The sequence below is a fragment of the Arachis stenosperma genome, chromosome 9 (genome assembly GCF_014773155.1).
Source record: "Arachis stenosperma cultivar V10309 chromosome 9, arast.V10309.gnm1.PFL2, whole genome shotgun sequence".
NCBI lineage: Eukaryota > Viridiplantae > Streptophyta > Magnoliopsida > Fabales > Fabaceae > Arachis > Arachis stenosperma.
Window position 1 is genome coordinate 162130914 of NC_080385.1, and position 20110 is coordinate 162151023.

The following is a 20110-nucleotide window of genomic DNA, read 5'->3' on the forward strand; positions in this document are numbered from 1 at the left end:
TTCAGATTCGATTTTAAATATACACTGATCTATTTTTTAGATCTTAATTCGGTCTTAAACTCTATGAAACTTAAACATTTTCGACCTATAACTATACTGAGTTTAAATCGAGTAAAGATCGGGTATTTAAAATTTTAACAATAATTTATAAAAAAATTTATTTATGATGCACTTATTTATAGGGAAGAAATTTGTTATCGAAAAATTGATATCCATATTTAAACTTGAATTTGTCTATAAATTTTAATTTGATGTTTTTTTTATCTATTTTATAATTCAATAAGGGTGATTAAAAATAAAACAATAAACTTATAATTAATATAACATAATATTAAAATTAATTTAAAACATATATATCTTTTTTAGTTTCTTTAAGATGCACATGGGTCGAATGAAGCTGAATTCGCATTGAGATCTAAAATAATGACTAGATCTATTTTTGAGATTCTTATCCATCTTTAAACCTAATAAAATCACATCAAATTAATCACTAAAATATTTAAAAACGAGCCAAATTTTCGAACCAGACCGGGACAATGTGCACCCTGCAATGAACACCGTCCCATATATAGATGTATTCCATTCCATATTCAAGTTTGATGATTGATTTATTTTTCTCTCATTTCATTCTTTCTTTTTAATTAAATGGTGACATTTGTTGTGCATCTATCTTTTTCTTTATATATCATTTATAGTTATATGCTAGGTATCTTATTCAATTCAATAATGATAAACAATTTGTTTAATTTACATGTGGCAGGAACCATTTATTTTTCCTTTTAAAATACAAGAAACTGTTTACAGAAAGAAAATACATTAAAAAGTAGCATGAAAAAAAAGACGTGTGTACATTTGTTCAACTGTAATGACATAAGACCTAAAGCATTTATAGATTTATAAGAAGAATTGTAAACATAGCAATAAGAAATTTTTAAATCAATGGCGGAATTTTGTAAAACAAAAAACAGTAACAATATTATTAGTTAAATAGTCATCATTACCAATTAGAAATAAATATATCATAAATAAATTAAAAAAAAAACTGACTTCAAATATTTTCCTTTTGCAACAAAGTTTTGGTAAGTGGAACTCATAATTGTTAAAGCTTTATGGATAGTAACAATGGCTTGTTTGTGAAACTGAAGACAAAGCAAGTGCTTAATGTAGGTGGATATGAGTGGTTGTCTCTATATGGGACAGTTTAATTTTATTCATGTTTAGTTCATTGAATATATGTAATGTCTATGAACCCGTAATTGTGCTTGTTTGCATCATTGTCTTTCCAAGCTTTCACATGTTAATTGTTCCCAACCTAAGTTTTTCATCTCCGAAAATTCTCTCAAATTTATTTATTTGTTTGCATAACTTTGAAATTTGCTTTTTGTCCAACCCATTTACATGAAATAATAATATTTGAGTTGAGAGAACATAATGATGTTAACTTTTAGCGAAAACTTTTTCTATTCACAAAAACTCGAAGCAGAACTAATGTACTAAAATCATTTCCATTTTTTTTTCAAAATCATATTTAAATATATGTTTCATACTAAATTAAGTTTCGGTTCCGCTACATTACCAACAGGCAACAGTAAGTGTGTTCATGGATGTGTCTAATAAAAGTGTCTTTTTTATAACTGTGTTTAATAGAAGTGTCTTTATAGATATATTTTCTGGTCTCTTTATATATGTATTTAAAATATATTAATTATTAAACACATCTACGAATACACTTCCATGAAACACAAATATAAATAAGAGTTGACAGAAATTGGCAGATAATATGTTGGTACCCTATACTTTTCCATTAAGTTTTGACTAACAATGTAATATTGAAAAGAATTTAATTTTTATTAGTGGATGTTTGGGCGTCATTATTTTGTTAAATTTTTTTTTCAATGAAAAAAATATTTTTTATTTTTTAACGTGTTTGGCAAATTTCTAGTAATAAAAGTAAAAGCACTAGTAAAATAAAAAAAGATATTTTTGAGATGGTGTAATTTACATCTTTTTTTAAAAGATATTTTTTCCTTAAAAAAAGATGTTTTTCTTGTAATAAATAAATAAAAAAGTACTTTTATATTGTTATACCCAAACATAATTGATAGATAAAAAAAATCTTTTTACACAAGATATTTAAATATAAAATTACTTTTACTTCTCTATAAAATCTTTTAAAAAAATATAACTCGAAAAAAGATTTTTTTTTAAAAACTCACCCAAACAAGCACAAACAACTAATTATATATTATCACATCAACAAAGATAACTAATTTTTAAACTACTACTTAAAATGTCATCTAAACCCTAGTAATAGGAATGTATGGGCGAAAAATGTAGGGACATTATGTGCCAATGCTTGATACCAAATTTGTTTACTTTATTTTTTTTTATCAAAAGCTTCATTGCAATCTACAAACATAACTAAGAATCAGTTTGGATTCGGTGTTAACAGCAAGAAAATTGACAAAAGCACTGTCAGAAATCTAGAATCGTCAAGAAATTGGTTTTAGCTACTGTTTCGTAGTTATTTAGGTTTTGTCAATTAAGTACTAATAAATAAAGGGTTAATATATGATAAATATAAAATAAAAAGTACTAAATTAAGTTTCAATTTGAAACTGAAAAGTTAAAGAGGGTTAATCTATGTAAAGAAAATTCATATAATAGAATCTATTATAATATATATAGTAAGGAAGAGTCCAAAATAGTATTATAGTAGAAGAATGATATATAAACATTTAAGTTTTGTATAAAATTATCATATCATTTATAATAATAATATAAAAAAAATATCTATCTTAAATCTATATTTATGCTACTATAGAGAATAATATTTGTATAATCAATTTAGTATTAATCTAAATTCTAATATTATATATTCTATTTGGCGAATAAATTTTATTTTATAAAAATTTATTTATCTATTTATCTATATATCAAATTATTTATAATGTATAAAAAAAATCAAATAATAACACAATAAACACTTGACATGTTAGATAATTTCTAATACTGTTATATAAATATTTTAGTGAAATTGTCATTTTATAGTTTTTTTATTATTGTATTACTTTTTAATCCTTTTAAGTAGTGTTTTGTCTTACTTTTTAATTTTTATATAAATTACTCTATACCTATAATAGTAATATCATTTTTCTTTTATAGATAAAAATTAGTTAACAAAAATTAATTTATTCTCTCTTTTTATTTTCACTTATATTCTTGTTTACGATATAAATCAACATTCACTTTACACCTTTTTTTTTTATCTCCTTTCACATAATTTTATGCCTTTCACTATTTTTTCTTTATCATTACTAATGTTTTCACAATTACTTAAAAATTTTGGTTTTTAATCACGGTTCTTTATTTTAATTTACTAAACAATTTGCTCACTATATATTTGGGTGATAAACTCCTAAAACACTATAACATATGAAATTCTTACGTTGTTATTAAGTTTTATTTTGCTATTTTTGATCTAATTGTGTTTATCATTTTATATTGTCTTTGTCATATATATATCACTTTTATTTTCAACAATTTATATATTTTAATATTATTTAATTATAATAAGAATGTTAAAAAAGCATGATGTGATGATTCATAGATGTTATTTTTAATTATTAAAATATTATATTTATATTTGCATTACATCTAATAGCTTTGTTCTTGTACTAATATTAAGTTTGTTAAACATATGTATTAGGTAATAAACTCTTTTGAATATTAGAATTAGGGGTGTTCAAGATTCGGCACGACTCAAAATCCGGCCCGGACCCAAAGTATAATTTGCCGTGTTCGGATTTATTATTTTTATCTGGTATTATTTTCGAGTCGGTTTTGGTTTACGTTTCTAGTCACCCAGTTCAATCCGAAGTCGCTTTTTATAAAAAAAAAAATATTTTAGAGTACTTGAATTAATATTATTTTTGTTTTAAAATAATTTATTTGATATAAATATAATATAATTGTTAAATTTAATTTTTAAAAATAAAATTTTATTATTTTAGTATATAAAATTTACAAATTTATATATACTAATTTTACATCGAATTAACCTAATTTATTTTAGATTGCTTTCAATCGAATCTAATCAATCCTAGTTCATGAACACCCCTAACTAGAATGTATAATATCTTTATAATTTTATTTAAATTTAATATTTATTTATTTATTTATTAAATAATTTCTTACGTATAAAATTAAATTAATTTTTGTTCCACAGAACCTGCGGATTTAAATCTAGTTATGCAATTATTTGGTGTTTAATGCAAAGCGTAATATAGTGGTAAACAAGCCACTCAAGAATTTCACTTTGAATCGACTCACTTGATCTACTGTGTGCACATCCCAAGGCTCCATTAATGTCTAATTACATTGATTTTCAAAAAACCACTTACATTTTGAAATAGGAGTACAAATAACGTGAACTTAAATATAAACTCATTCAGCTGGTGAATTGGTATCGTCGTCAACCTTGAAGACCAAAGAAAAAGAACAAGAATGGAAAAAAATGCAATTTCTCATTAACCATATGAACAAAGTTACACACTGAATACAATAGGCAAACAAACAAAAGAATATGGGTTCTAATATATGTTCATCAATGTCTATCTATGCCGCGAGAAACTCGGGGATCCAGTATTATGGCTACCCATGTAGGCTCTGCTAGGAGAATCCATCGAGCTCTTGAAGGCAGCTTTTGCTGGTTCCGGCACCGAGTCCAAAGGGATGGATTATTGAAAGCATGCTGTGTTAATGCGTGTCCGCTCAAGCTCTGGTTGAAGAAACTCAGAGCTACATTGCTGCGCAAGAGCCTGAAATACATGATACGAGCCTTCAGACAATAAATTTAGCCAGAAAAAGAAAATTCAAACCAAATGGTACAAGAGACACGAAAATTTGCACCTCATTTTCAACCCCAAGTCCCACCCAAACAGTCCTTTAGAGTTCAGTAGGTCTACTTACCCTCAACCAGTTCATAGGAAAAGGGTTGGTCAAACATTTAAAAAGATTGGGCCATTTAAAGCATTAAGTTTGCAAGACTAAACAGTTTCAAGTGATCCAAGAACTATAGAATAGACTCTAATACCATCTTAGTTCTTAGAATTGAGTAACCTGACTCAAGCTTAAAAGCTTAATGGAAAGCAAATTGCTCAGGTGGTTATAAAGATTATCCAAGCTTTATTTCTTGGCGACAGGAGACTTTTAAAACAAATAGCAAACAACATAAACAAGTTCCTTACAATGAGTTCATCTGGTGATACATTTGTTCCTTGTGGTTTATCGTCTGCAACTGCATCTTCACTTCCCCGAGTGGGCCGACGAGTATGCCCTGGATTATCAACATCAGACGCACTCTCGGTGGCTTTCTCTAAAAGCAAACCTTGTAGCGACCTCAAAGAATCTCTTGCATCAGACGTAAAATATGGGTTTAATATGGACTCAAAGTAGTCAAGCTGCATAGATACAAGTCAATTAATTAGAACTATGCTAGAAGTTAATTTATCATGTCTAAGAATATGCAACCACCACCAAGTCGTCGTCTTATTAGATGGAATAGGCTATTTGAACCAAACAATTTCATCGTAAATACTGCACCCACCAAGTTATTTTCTTACTAGGTGGAACAGACTATATGAACCAAACAATGAAATGCAGTCATATATACAAATAGTAAAGATTCTATAATAATGTCAAAAACTCTAAATAAACATTGCAGGTGAACGCCATGTAAGCATGTACAAGATTACCACCTCTTTCTTTATGTAACTGAGAATTACTGTCATAAAATCATGTTTTCCTTGTTACTTCAAACTTCGAAGATCGGTGGCTTTATGTCATTATCTGCGGAAACCTAAACCTAATGTATTTTCTAGATTAAGGTATCCAAAATATCATATCTTTTCTTGACAGGAGCCTTCTAAACTAAATGTTTTCTTTAGACTGGAGAAACGAAATGTCTTTTCGAGATCGGGGAGGGACCGGAGCCTCCCACATCAGGAAATCAAGCTAATCTTTTTCCCGTCTCCGAAACCAACCAACCCAGCAAGAAGACCAAACAAGTGTAGGTGCAATGGAAGATTGAAGGCTATTTTTTGGAAATATCATTCACCGCCAGTTCAATAGCAAGAAGTGTCAACCTCCTAATATTCATCTTGATCCTCCCAATTCAGAACCTCTGAGTGCAGAAGATCGAAAAGGAAAGAAAGTAGTAAGAGCTAATGATGAAGAGGAAGATGATGATAAGACGGTCTCTACAGATACTTTTGACTCCATAAATCTGCAGGAAGATGATATGGATGAATGCTCGCTTATAAAGCATCCCTCTTTATTTCCTATCTTTGTTTCGCATAGCAAAGGGGGCTAAAACAATTGAGAAGATTATGAGGGATTTCCTTTTGTCTGTTTTGGTGAGTTGGGAGATTTGCAATCTACATATAAAAAATAAAAAATAAAAATAAAGCAATTGGGTCTTGGAAATCCAGTATCAAAAAACATTAGTTTGACAACAAAATGGCTATGGTGTTTTCCTTTAGAACCACATTTCCTTTGGCATAAGGTTATTATTAGTAAGCATGGCTTGAATAGAAATTGATGGGATGCAAATTTTGCTTCACATGCAACTCACTCTAGCCTTGGAAATTTATTTCTAGTGGTTACACTACTTTCAAACCATTGGTTTTATTGAAAGTCAGGGATGCTTCTCGATTTTTATTTTGAAGATCATTGGTTAGGGGATGCTCCTTTTAACTTCGTTTTTCCCCATCTTCATCACCTATCCTCCTTCCATAACATCCCTATTAGAGATTTCTATTCAATTCAGGAATGTTCCTACTCTTGGAGCTCTCATTTTTTAGAAATATTAGTGATAATGAATCCATCGAGTTAGGTAACTTTCAGGTCTGCTTTGATAATAACCCTCTGTCCACTAACCCTGACAAAAGATTGTCGTCTCTTGATTCTTCGGGTATACTTGTAAGTCTTTTTTTCTGTCTCTATCTCAATCTCCAATATTGCACCTTTTTTTCTTGATAACCCACTTGGAAGTCTTTGCTTTCTCTAAAGTCAAATCTTTTGTTTGGAATGCTATGCTTAACAGAATTAACACCAATGACAAGTTATAAGTCAGAAGACCAAATAAGGCTAATTCCCAAATGTGTGTTATGTGTTCGAGAGACTCAGAAAGGATCTCACATTTGTTTTTACACTGCTTTATGGCTGTTTCTTTGTGGAATTCTATGTTCGGCAGTTTTGGAGAATCATGGTGTACCTCACATCACTAGATCAATTTCTTTTGATGAGGTTAGTGGGTTTTGGGAGAAAGAAAGAGGCATAGTTTTTGTGGCAAGGTGCAATATCAAAAGAAAGAATTTTATTGATGTATAGATAAAACAGTACACAGGAGTGGATGAAAAGGTATCCCAAAAAAAAAAAGGAGAGAGACAGCTACACGGAACAAAGATAATACACTAATGCTACATCATTTTTTCTCTCCCAATTCATCAAAGTGAACTGTGGTTGCCCAATTCAAGATCAAAGTCTGCCACAAGTTTCAGCTAGGCTCAATATACCATATTTATTATCATTTTAAGGCTTAAAACAATAACACTAAAACTTACCTCAAGCATGAGCTGACAAAATCCATTTGCATCAAGTGCTCCGAGATCCTTATCTTCGTTTTCATGAAAAATGCTGATGAATGTATCAATCAAACCTTCCACAAGGATGCCAAGTGTTCTATCCAACAGGGGTTTAGCACCAGCAAAAACCTACAAAAAAGAATTCAGCTCAGCATGGTACTTTGAAGAAAATAAAGCAGAAACAATTATTTATACACATAGCTACTCATCACTCATTAGGTACCGCTTAAAACCCAAAAAGGAAACAGACCTTAATAACCAAGTTTCTAAACAAGGATGTGGTTGTCACTAGAATGTTGAAAACACCAGTTTATCAACTCAATCTTTCTAAATGTGTGGCCAAAAACTAATGTGAACAAGCTAAGTTTAGCAATTCAACTTATATAGAAGAAAGGACAGCAAAGTATCATAAGGTTAGTATGAGGTACACAAAAGTGTGACAAGTCAAATTACCATACACTTTATGAAAGAAAAACAGTAAAAATTCTTTGAAAAGTGGAAACCTCTTTGATATAGAGAAGCCCCTTCTAAGGTCAAGTGCTTCATAGGGACAGTAGTCGTGGAATGTTTATTCATCTTAATAGAAAACAGCGACTTATTTGTTTAAACTTTCGGAACACTAAAAACTCCTTGAAAAGTGAAAACCTCTTTGATATAGAAAAGCCCCTTATAAGGTCAAATGCTTCATATAGACAGTAGTCCTGGAGTGTTAATTGAATAATATAAATACAGCAACATATTTGCTTCTTCATTAAACAGCATCCTTGCAGATAAGCTTGTGCACTCAAGTTGAAGCATTTACTTTTCAGCAATTCCAACAGGTTTTGACCAAGTAAGAAGCTTAGTATGGGAGAATATATTCTATTCCTTGTGTCCTTCGTTGGAAAAAATAATGTTCAGACACTTGAAGGAAATTTTTCATCTCTAGATTCACTTTAAAATACCATAGTTTCATGGCTCTTGTGGTTTTCACCATGTGGAGTATGCTTTAAAGTAGCCTCCTTGGATACATGTAGATACTAAGCTTGACTTATTGCATTCTTAAGTAATTTTGTATTTCTTTTTCCATCAATAGAACTCATTTTTACCATTTTAAAGAAAAAAGAACTGAATTTAGGATTTAAGATGCAATAATTACCTCTGCATGCACAGCTACCAATGTGTGCAATAACTCCACTGCAGCATCACGAACGCCCTGAAAGAAACCAGCATAAAATGAAACATCATATCCAAGCACCATAAGGTAAAACAAACAACCAAATAATGAGAACTATAACATTTACAATAACCATTGTTGTCACTAGTTCCTCACTTTAACTGCAGGTGCAGCTCCCCAATTAATGCCAGAGTTCAACAGATAATTCATGGCAGCAGACCTGATCAAGTTTGCCTGAAGAAAATAGAAGAAAGCGTCAATGTATTTGATGGTTAAGGCTGGACTATATTGTGTAGATTTTTTCTAACAAGAAAGTGTGTATCCAGTATTAGTAAACGCACCCCCCCCCCCCCCTTCTCGTTCCTATATTAAATGTGCAGTCTTTTTCATTCTGGACCAAACTGAATACAAATGCAAATCACTGTACAATACATCATATCTATTATTCCATCATGCCATACAGAGGAGTAAACATCAACAAGCCTGTACATTCTTTCATTAAAAAAACCTAGTTGTCCAGCATTTTATAACAACTAAAAAAACCTAGTTGTCCAGCATTTTATAACAACTAATCATTGATCATCTTTTGTTGGCTGATCTGATCTTTAGAACTTTGCGGTAACATAAGCAGAAGCAACTCTTTCTCAATTTCAGTTTCTTCCATTATCCCACCTCAATGACTGAAACTTAGGCTATACAGAATACAGGCTAGCATTCTTTGGGGTAATAGTAGCTGCTGAGTAATGCAATGTGAACCCTTCTTTTTGTGTGTGGGGGGATCTGGGAGTTTGTTCAGAAAATGATCACTATTTGAATAATTTATTTTTGTGAAAGAAGAGGCAACATCTATTATTCTAACATAATTTTATTATCTTCAACTATGTCAACAAGAGCAGGTAATACATTGCCAAGAAATGTTCCTTCCACAAAAATCAACAAGTCAAACAATATCCAATATCAAATTAAGTAATTTAATGCTCCTTAACTTTGATTAGACTGCTAATTTCACACGTTTTCCTCCCACTTATTTCCTTGCAGAAGATGGAAACAATACTTTCTCCATTACCTTTGCAAAAGTATATTGTTCAAGGACCTTCTCTTCAAGTCCTGAGAAACAAATCATAAGATCTTGTACATCATCACCGTTTGCCTCATCCTTCCCTCTGAATCATAGGAAAACCAAGGACCAGAATGTCAGCAAATACAAAGTAGGATACAATATTTCAAGAAAGCACCACATAGCACAAAGTAAAGTATTCAACCATGGGATTCTGAAAGAGAAAACATTTGATCATTTGAAATGATTTATAGCCAAATTGGAATCCCAGTCCCATCTCTTTTGTCTGTATAGCTTAGGAAATTAACTATATACAAATCAACGTATTAAATGAATTCTCACACAATCCAACTGGATCATCAAATCAAATTGAACTGAAATAGTACCATTCCTGATAAATGCATCAATATTTTACAAGAACTCAAAAACGTACATAAATTAAGAAGGAACAACTATGATAAAGTACCTGGAATGCTGCCAGATATGTTTATATTTCTCATACAATTCATACGAAAGTTCATCTTTGCAATATCCAATATTACTTAGAACAATCAATAATTGTTGATGTGGATCGGTAACACCATCAGCTGCATTTTGTTCTAGTTCATGGGAATATCCGTTTGTTAACTGGGAACCTTCTATGTCTGATCTATTTTGGCCAATCTCAATTCCAATACGCTCTAAATTACCTAAAAATCAACCAAAATAGCCAACTTTTTAACTAAAAATCCAAGTGCACCACCATTTTATACTTACACTGGGTCTGTTACTTTTACCGGGAAGAAATAAGCTATTGGACAATAGAGACAAGATCAGACAACTAATCCAACATACCAGCAAAATCAAGGAAGCAGTTTAAAAATGCCAATCTGACAGATTCTTGAATTTCCTGAAGTTGTATAAATGTATCCTCTGACTTTGTTGCCTCGTTCCTCAAGGACAGAAGCATCCTGAAGAGATGATTATTGAAAAATTAAGACAGGTTTTTAGAACTTAGATAAAGTAAATATCATGAGTCCATGACAACTGAAAAACAAAAAAAGTATGTTGCCTGCAGTATGCCGTGTCATCGTTTAAAAATAACTAGAACCAACCAGGAAGAGGTTTATCTGTTCTATAGTCTGTACCTATTCTAATATTGCATTAACATAATTTATTCTAATATTCAATAATATTGATCTAATTCTAGTTATAGATACAAAATTATCCTTGGGACTCTACCTAAAGGTCGTAAGTGCCCTTGTGTGGCAGGCAGCTAGTTAGAACCATTATGGGTCCTCCATGGCTCCACCTGAAAAGTTAGACTTGACCACTAACAAATCTAAACCTAAGATTTTTCCTCTGCAATCATGATTTTCTAAAGTTTGAGCTAAGAAAACTACGCATTTCCCTATTTCCCCCAAAACACTAAACTGTGTTTGACAGTAAGACTAAGACATATGAAGAACTTAAAAGTTTTTTTTTTTTAAAGGTATAAAAAAAAGGTATCATGGTGCAAAGCTTTATTGTACATACACAACTATACATATTTTGAACTTTAAATTTGTGTGACTTTCATTGAAATAGAACCATACCAGATCCTATAAGATAATCATTTAGACTTACGTATTTATCTGATCCAACGCTGAAGCTATAATTGAACGGAATGTTAAAGGCAAGTATGAGATTGCGTAAGGTGATTTGTTCCGTTCAAGAATAGAAACAATAACCCATGTCACATTCTTTGAGATCTCTTCAACTGATGCTCGCGTCCAAGAGCAAAGCCTCAGAACATAAATCTTTGTAATCTCTGATTGCAGTGATCGCAGAGCACCAACTGAAACAAAAAGAAAGACATACACTCAAAAACTTAACAAGGACAACAACTCTAGACCCCAAAAATTAATACCAGCAATCTGAGGAGCAGCTTCCTTCATTTCAAAAGCTACACATGCTTTAGATATATCTTCTATGGCATCACTCATGTAGGACTGGAGGACATTTGATTCCTCTAGATCACTAAAGATGGTAATAACCTGCGCTAATGAGAAACTATCAGAATATGGAAGCGTAAGTGGGAAAAAGAAGAGGGGGGGGGGGGGTGTTAAAAGAAAGTTAAAAAGAAGAAAACCTGCAGCCTACATTCTAAACCAACCATAATTAATGAATGCTTCTCCAAATTACTGAATTAGGTGTTGGCATGCATGTAGCCTGATGATCTTATGTCTATTTAAAATAGTTTCCATATATAACAACTAGGACAATAATGCTTCTAGAAATTACTGAATTAGGTTTTGGCATGCATGTAGCCTGATGATCTTATGTATATCTATTTAAAATAGGTTTCCATATATAACAACTAGGACAACAGAAAAGGAAGAGGGCCCACATGTAAGTGCAGTGTTAAAAAAGAAAAACGAAACATAGAAGAGACTACTTCAGAAGCAAGATACCATTAGCAATTTAGCATCTAACGATGAATGCATTTATTTTATAAACCACTTAGCTTTCTTGGATACATCCCACACACTTTAAGATAAATTTAAAAAGGAACAAAAGAAACCATACACGGACACTTTCACACTCACTCACAGAAAAATACATATTCTTAAAACACAAGTTCTTGTTCTGAAAATAGGTCAATCTAAATGGCTCTTCCTTCCAGCACAGGATCATGGAAAAAATAATCAAGACCAGAAGCATCAAGGACACTACCACCAAGTATATCCAGATCGAACACGGCTCAAATGTCATGATAATCCTTTTACCTTTTTGGTAAGAAAATAGCACCATCCATTCAAAGCAAACATTTCTCTAATTGAGTACAAACAAAAAGGATGAAAAATTGAGTTTTGAGATATGAACATGTTTTTAAATGAAGAAAAAAATGAATAGAGCGCAATTACCTTGTCTCCATAAACCGAAATTGTGCTGCATATCATTGCAGCAACTTCATCCATAGAATGACTTGAGTATTTTGTGTCTCCAGCTTTTTCTTCAACTCTATTAGCAGAACTGTTGGTATTTGAATCTGTTGGAACTTGTGAAGACTGGAAAGAAAAAAAGATGCAAAAATATAGTAGATGTGATTCCGTATGACATCTTGAAGAAAATAAACAGCATTAAAATAGAGTATATACAATGGTAACAACAACAACTGACAAAGCCTTGTCCCACTAGGTAGGGTCGGCTACATGAATCAAACGACGCCGTTAGAGCTCTGTCATGTATCATGATATACAATGGTAAAAGCAAAAAACAATAAAGCAGTAAACCCAGTTAAAAAGGCAATGGCAATCAAGGACGGCAGCTAGATTACAACGAGAAGTGGAAGAGTTTTTTAAGCATGATGATTCAGACATGCCTAAATTAAGACTCAAAATAAAAATGTCACAAATAACTCATGTATACATAGACTAAGTCAAAAATAAATTAATAAACTCATAGTACCTTAGCAAATTTTCCACTGAAAACAGAGAGTGCAACCTTCCAGAAGGCTGGTATGTGGCGGATGATTACAGCAGTTAATCTACGGATATACTTTCCTCTTAGAGCATCAACCTCTTCACCAGTTAGATCTACCAGATGAGATTGGGTATTACCAACAATAGGAGAGCTGTTGATATCTGACTGACAATAGTTGTAAAAAGAATATTAAAAAGGAAAAACTTAATGCCATTTTCTTAAGTCAACTAAAGAACAACCCAACAATCAACTTAATGCAGTTTGCACCTACAGATTCACCCAATTCATCTTGAATCTTCCTCCACCTAGCATCAGAAAGAGCCCTTTCATGCAATTCCTTCTTCAGATGTTCCATTCTGACCTCATGATCTGAGGTACACTTCTCAAGCAAACCTCGGATTCTCTGATTCTGTAAAGGAAACGAATCCAATGGACTCCACATTCAGCCATCTCAAAGTAAAAACTAAAGGCTTGTTTTTGTGAAAACATTTTCTATTTTCAGGATTTTGTGAGTGAAAAGAAAATAGAAAACATGATTTTATTCTTTTCATTTTCTTCACAATCTTAAAAAGAAAAAATATTGGAAATGAAAAAAGAAAATGTTTTCACAATCCAAACAAGCCTTAAGGTTCTTAAGGAATAAGTGAAGCTTATAAAAGAGAGAATATTAAAAGTAAAAGGGACATTGGACAGGGGAGCTATAAAGCTACACAATATATATGCAAAGTTACAACAACTCTAGCAGCAAAATATGAAAATAAATGACAAATATTTCGAACAATGGGTACGAACAAAATTTCCAAACCTGTATATTCAAATAATGCCAGACTGGATCAGACTCTGGTTCCAAATCCAACAGCAACCTCACAGTATTCTCAAGCTACATGGAGAATAAACATGTGTAAAAATCACCCCGCAAGCAGAATACAGATAGAAGACCAAAAACAAAAAAAAAACAAGAAGGCAATACTACTTAATAGATTCATACAATTTCAGCAACTTCCAGAATGTATAATGTTTATCAGGGTAGACTCAGTCTTTTCTCACATAACAATTTGAATAGTCATATTTTATTCTAAATTTACCAAGGCAATGCAATTTTTGTAAATAAATGGTTACACAAAGGGTCAACCCAAAATCTCCTGCAGAGTACCCCAAATTCCTCATCAAACACCACTAATCCACTACCAGGGACATGACTCAATTAACAGTTTGAAATACCACACCAAATGCGAATGAAACGGTTAAGCTTCAAGTAGATACCAATCTTTAAGAAAACATCAAACCTGCTATCCTTGATGCTCCATTGTATTTAACCCATTAACCAAAATTCATTCTAAATATAGCTTGATGCAGCATTATGCATTAATTACCACGGAGAAAGTTGTAGGAGCAACCATAAAATAAGTCATCACAAACAAGGATACTGCCTGAAATGCTACCTCCCTTCTAGGTTGATGATTCTGTCAATTAATTCGAGTCTGAAATGGCTGTTAAACTGAAGAAACTAAAAACTTACACTTGTTAGATCTATTTCCGGATCTTCCATAGATTTGAAAAGCATTGCCTTGAACTCATTCATCACTTTTTCAACTTCTTCGAGAACACGTTTTAGGATCCCCACCTGAATCTGAATCAAGATCATATGAAAAGCTAACTTCAATAAGAAAAGAGCATGACAAGTTGTTCAGGAAAAGAAGAGAAAATCCATAAATATTATATCACATGGTAAATGCTGGAACGAATGGCAACTCTTCAATGGAAAAAACCTCAGTGACATCTATATTGAAATTTCAATAAACCTCTAAAATAATATAGCTTACCACCACCAATCAAACAAGAGTAACCAATAAAAAGATTTAAATCAATATAATAGTCTCGTACATGAGAAGGAAGAGCAATTGACTTGGCCTTCTTGTACTCCCTGACTGCCAAATCAAATTCCCCCTTGCTAATGCTACCACGGATAGTACTTGGTAAGTTGAAAAGGGTTCGGAATCTCTGCAGCATTCCTTGGACAGTCCTAATTTTTTCGGCTTGAGCCTACACAATCCAAATAATTCATGGAAAAAACTAATTCTGAAATATTCAAAACGACACCACAAGAAAATGTAAAATTTAGACTTCACTCACTTGTCTCTCAAACAAAGGCTTCAAAGCACGATTAGCTTGCAAATTAACTCCTTGAATAATACTATGCAAATGGGAGGTCCCAGATCCTTCAGGATCATCCTCAATTCTTCTTAACTTTGATTCAATATCTGTATATTGGTTGGGGAGAAAAAAAAAAGGCCAGCATGTTTTAGTTCACCAAATAAAACTGAGGGGGAAAAAAAAGAGTGCTTCTTATAAAATTGAATGACATGTTCCAAAAGTGTAGGGCTCTAACCACTTTGTATCTAACTGTGTATAGTGTGTAGTCTAGATTTCGATTAAGTGGTTCATATCTTTATGCATCAGCGTGAATCAAGATCTCTTGAGACAGTTCTGAGTTTGCCTCTCATAAAGAATCAAAGATCCTATAATAAGCCTCGATTTTTGCAGTCTTCTGGTGTATTTGTTGGAAGAAAATCTAAAGTTTTTAATTATTCCCTTCCAATTATTGATATTATTTCAAGAGATTACTTTTCTGGCATCTGTTTGGTACTTTGTAAATGGCCAGTTTGAGTTCCTTTAGCGAATATATAGAAGGATTGGCATGCACTGCACGGTTTATCAATTATAGCACTTAGCATAGCATTCCAATCTCTCAACACACCAAAGAGGGAAATACTCTAAACCCTAAACAGATTATGCACTTTACACCAAATAGAGGCCAAAAATCAATCCTATCACATAAATTTGTTTCTCAAAAGTCTGTCATTGAAAGTATGTGAATTGGGCATGTTTAGCCTGCAAAGGCTTCAATGCATGATTGTGTTACAAACCGACTTCTTGAATAATATTAAACATATGGGAAGTCCCAAATTCTTAAAGGTCATCCTCGATTCGTCTTAACTTTGACTTGATATCTAAATAATGAATAAAAAATAAAAAAGGTGTGTTTGAATTTACCCGAGGAGAAAAAGGTGTGTATGGTGTATATTGCATATATATTAAAAGATTTTGCCTCTTTTCAACTCCTAAAACCAGCAAAGTAATAAAGAGAAATTGATCTAAGGTTGTAGAGCACACTCAACATTCAATAAACAAAATATTCTATTAAAAGCTAGCCACAGGATAGTGCAAAAATAGCTGTGATTTTTTAAAAATAAATAAATAAAAGAGGAACATCAAGACAGATAAGGAGGATAAAAAAGTGATATTAAACCTAACATCTTACAGATATAATGGACAACAAATGAGAAATAGAGTAAGAACATGAGCAATGAGCATGATAGGAGTACCAGTCATCAAGAATAAATGATTGATTCTCAATGGTTAAAATTGCAGTTTGAAAACCATACAATAATAATAATAGTAACAATAATAATAAATCAACCACATACCATCAATTGTGGTTTTGCAAGAGACAAAGCAGTCAAAGTTATCCTTAACCAGCTGCTTTTTCTGCTCGGTACGACTTTGGAAATCAGCTTTCAAAGCACGTGCACCAGCTACCAGATCTTCAGTTTTTGTTTTAGCATGTACTCGTGATAAGAACAGCTTTGGATCGAAGTTCTCGGAAAAATAAAGCAATTTCTCTGCATAAAGGCATCAAGTACACTATCAACCTAAGTAACACTCAATAATAATCATATGAACAAAGACCACAAGGAGAGGAAGTAACAAGGTTTCCAATCTAAACAACACATGCTAGTTATTTGCACATACTTGTGTAAAGCAGAACACATTTGTAAGAGTTTATGCAATACCAGATATCCCAGTATACCTATATCTGCACACTGTAATTTGTGATTATAAATTCTCTGTATAAATTAAGAGTTTCACTATGATTTCAATGGACATTAGCCATAAATTGAGTGTTCGATACAGAAGCAAGAAGTTATAACATCCATGCTTATTGCATTTTTCCACACAACCAACCTGCTGTACCCGTAAAGGAATATATATAATAGCAACTACCTTCAATAATTGATCAAAATGGAAATGGAGAATCTACAAGCCAAGTACTGGAAAGACAAAGCCCCCTCAACCCACAAACATACTCGTTCCTTCCCTCCAAAAATTGATGGAATTTCCTTTCCCTCCATTTTAAATTATACTATCAAATTATGACCCTTAATTAAACGAGAGAAAGATAAACAACACAGACAGACTTACACTCACACACACTCAAAGACAAACACACATACATGGGGAGACATAGACATAATATTCTTCTCCCCAAACCAAAAGGCCGATACTGGCCAAACTATTTCAAACCCATCACATTTACTTTTTTATATTAAATGATAAAAGCATCCCTTGCCATATAAAATGTGTGCAAGTGTGTGTCTACATAAATTTCTGCCTTTTTATCTCAAGGAAAATGAATAAGATAAGCAGATTTGTGGCTTAACCATGGCCACCTCCTCAAGCAATTTAAATGCATCGTGAGAGTGGAGGAAATCAAATACAATTACTTTTAGTGGTATAATTACCAAAAGAACAAATAATATGATTTTTTTTCCATAGTATCCCCCAACCCGACAAGCCAAAGACTAATCTGTCACGGATCGGAACTCCATTTAAGGGTTTGTCACTACTCACTAGCCAACGGGTTGATGCCTCCACAAGGCGGAATTCAAACCCCTGACTATGATTTAACGGTGAGTAAATAGGTGACTGTCGATGTATGGGGAAAAGTGACATTTCATCTCAAAACTCAAAAGTACTTTATATTTCTCACAAAATGAAAGGCAAATTAAGGTTTAATTCTCCCAAAATTAATTATGGATACCTCAAAAGTAATACTAGGGAAACAAATACAATCCAAACAAGTTAATTTATAACCAAAAATATCTCTTTTCCAGAATTTCATTTGGTTCTTAGTCAAACAAGCATGAAGTGTCTTAAGTAAATCACTAAATTGAACCAAAAATTACTTCCACAATCCAAGTAATACTATCTGCAGCTGCAGATACTGGGATTTGGATCCTCTAAAGAGAACGTAATTACAAAGTGAGAGTGAGGAACCAATCACCTCTGCACTAATAACAGTCATTGCATGTGGATTCAACAAAAACATTCCAAGGGATGTTACTAGCTTACTATTTAAATTTGCAACTATCCTCACTTTAGAGAATACTATCCCAATAATAAATGCAGAACAACACCTCATATGTCAAGGTTGATTTTAAAAAGTGCTTCCTAGGGATAACATAATCTAATAACAGAAAACAATTACCTCGAAGGTTGGGATCCTGCTCTTCATTGTCAACATTGTGAGAACTCTCTGAATACTCGGTGATCAACCTTAGTGTTCTGTTGTCTATGATCCTACAAACAATCACCAAGATTAGGTCCGCAGAAAACTAAATGAATTAAAGCAATGACAGGTTGTTAAAAAACACAATAAAAAAAAATCGCAACAAAAGGAAGATAAGCATCAAAATGAACTTTACCCCAAACCCAGTGGATCGACACATTCCATGCCACGAGGAAAAGACTGCGTGTAATTGAGCCCCTTTCTAGGACCTCCTGCCGCAGTGGCTTTATTCTCGTATTTCTGAGCCACTGGTGCTATCCTTGATTCCCTCATCGCTCGAACCCTGCGAGCAAGCTGCCCAACAACACCAAATTAAACACAAGTCCGTAACAACTACTTCTTCCACCATACAAACATAAACACCACTTCCACCAAAACTACTTGCATCAATATCACTTTCTAATTCCCTAGCACAACGAACACACAACACAATAATGATAATTAAAAAAGAAAAAAGTTCAATTAAATTCAGCATTCATAAATGCTTCTTCCACCAAGGAAACACAAAATCAACTTGTCATTCAAAAAATCTAAACAAATTGAGCTAGCTCTAGATGAACGCAAATCTAAAATCATCGAATTATAGCATACGTCAGCTTCATTGACGTGCTTCCAGCAACTAGGCTCTTCGCCGTCCCAAACGCGTTCGTTGTCCCGAGCTCCCGGCCTTCCGCGACCCTTGGCAGCGGCAGCTGGAGCTCTGGCGTTGTCCTCTTCGCCGCTGGATATGCTGAGCATCTCGACTTCGGAGTCATCATCGTCCTCGGCCACACGACCTTTGCTCTGCGCCTGCTTGGCGGAAGCCGGAGCTCCGCCGCGCTTAGGAGCCTGGACGTAATTGGCGACGGGCTTACGGGAATTGGAGGAGGGTTTGCCGTAGTTAACATCGCGCTTTTCTTGCTCCTGCAGCGCTTTCAAGATGAGAGCATCTTCGTCGCTATCGCTCGACATTTCCGCCGCTTCTTCTTCTTTTGCTGAATTGAGATTATGAGTGTGATTTTCTCGATTTTAGATCTGAGACTCTCTGAGTTTGTATCGGAAAGAGAAAGAACAGGGGAAGAAGAAAGTTCAAAGCATAATCTTCAATCTTCAAAAGATTTGTGAATTATTTGTGAAGTTAAAGTTAAAAAAATTACCATTTTTTAAATCAAAATTATTTTTTAAAGATTATTATATTAGTCTTTGGTCACTTTTTAGTAACTTAGAATGATTAATACGATTAATTTATTTTTTTTAAATTAATTTTAATTTAAAGGTTTTACAGAAATCGATTTTTAAAAAAAATTAGCGATCAATTTAATAATTTATTTTAACATTTTTCTTCTAAATAGGAGAAATATTTGAGAATAATTTTCAATGTTGTTATTAATTTTTTATTTTTCTTATTGTTAATTTAG

General features: G+C 32.8%; 1 protein-coding gene across 1 annotated transcript; it reads right to left on the reverse strand.

Moving 5' to 3' along the window:
• Positions 1-4507: 4507 nt before the first annotated feature.
• LOC130948160 (exocyst complex component SEC5B-like) lies at positions 4508-19801 on the reverse strand. Its single transcript, XM_057876878.1, has 21 exons — positions 19305-19801; positions 18850-19007; positions 18633-18724; positions 16792-16986; positions 15437-15564; positions 15188-15346; positions 14823-14933; positions 14109-14183; positions 13575-13712; positions 13289-13468; positions 12745-12888; positions 11748-11874; positions 11465-11675; positions 10694-10809; positions 10326-10548; positions 9869-9965; positions 8959-9036; positions 8785-8841; positions 7626-7775; positions 5250-5462; positions 4508-4820 (listed from the first exon to the last, which is right to left on the reverse strand). Exons 1-21 carry the CDS (start codon positions 19662-19664, stop codon positions 4740-4742), a joined length of 3093 nt encoding a protein of 1030 aa, XP_057732861.1. The 5' UTR covers positions 19665-19801; the 3' UTR covers positions 4508-4739.
• Positions 19802-20110: the final 309 nt, after the last annotated feature.

What these genes read in the sequence shown, in the direction of transcription:
- LOC130948160 (XM_057876878.1), bottom strand. Translation starts at nt 19,664, where the DNA reads ATGTCGAGCGATAGCGACGAAGATGCTCTCATCTTGAAAGCGCTGCAG. An exon ending in TCAGTGGAAAATTTGCTAAG is followed by an intron (nt 12,889 to 13,288) that starts GTACTATGAGTT and finishes TTTTCTTTCCAG; the next exon opens with TCTTCACAAGTTCCAACAGA. An exon ending in TTTCGGTTTATGGAGACAAG is followed by an intron (nt 11,875 to 12,744) that starts GTAATTGCGCTC and finishes TCATTAGCGCAG; the next exon opens with GTTATTACCATCTTTAGTGA.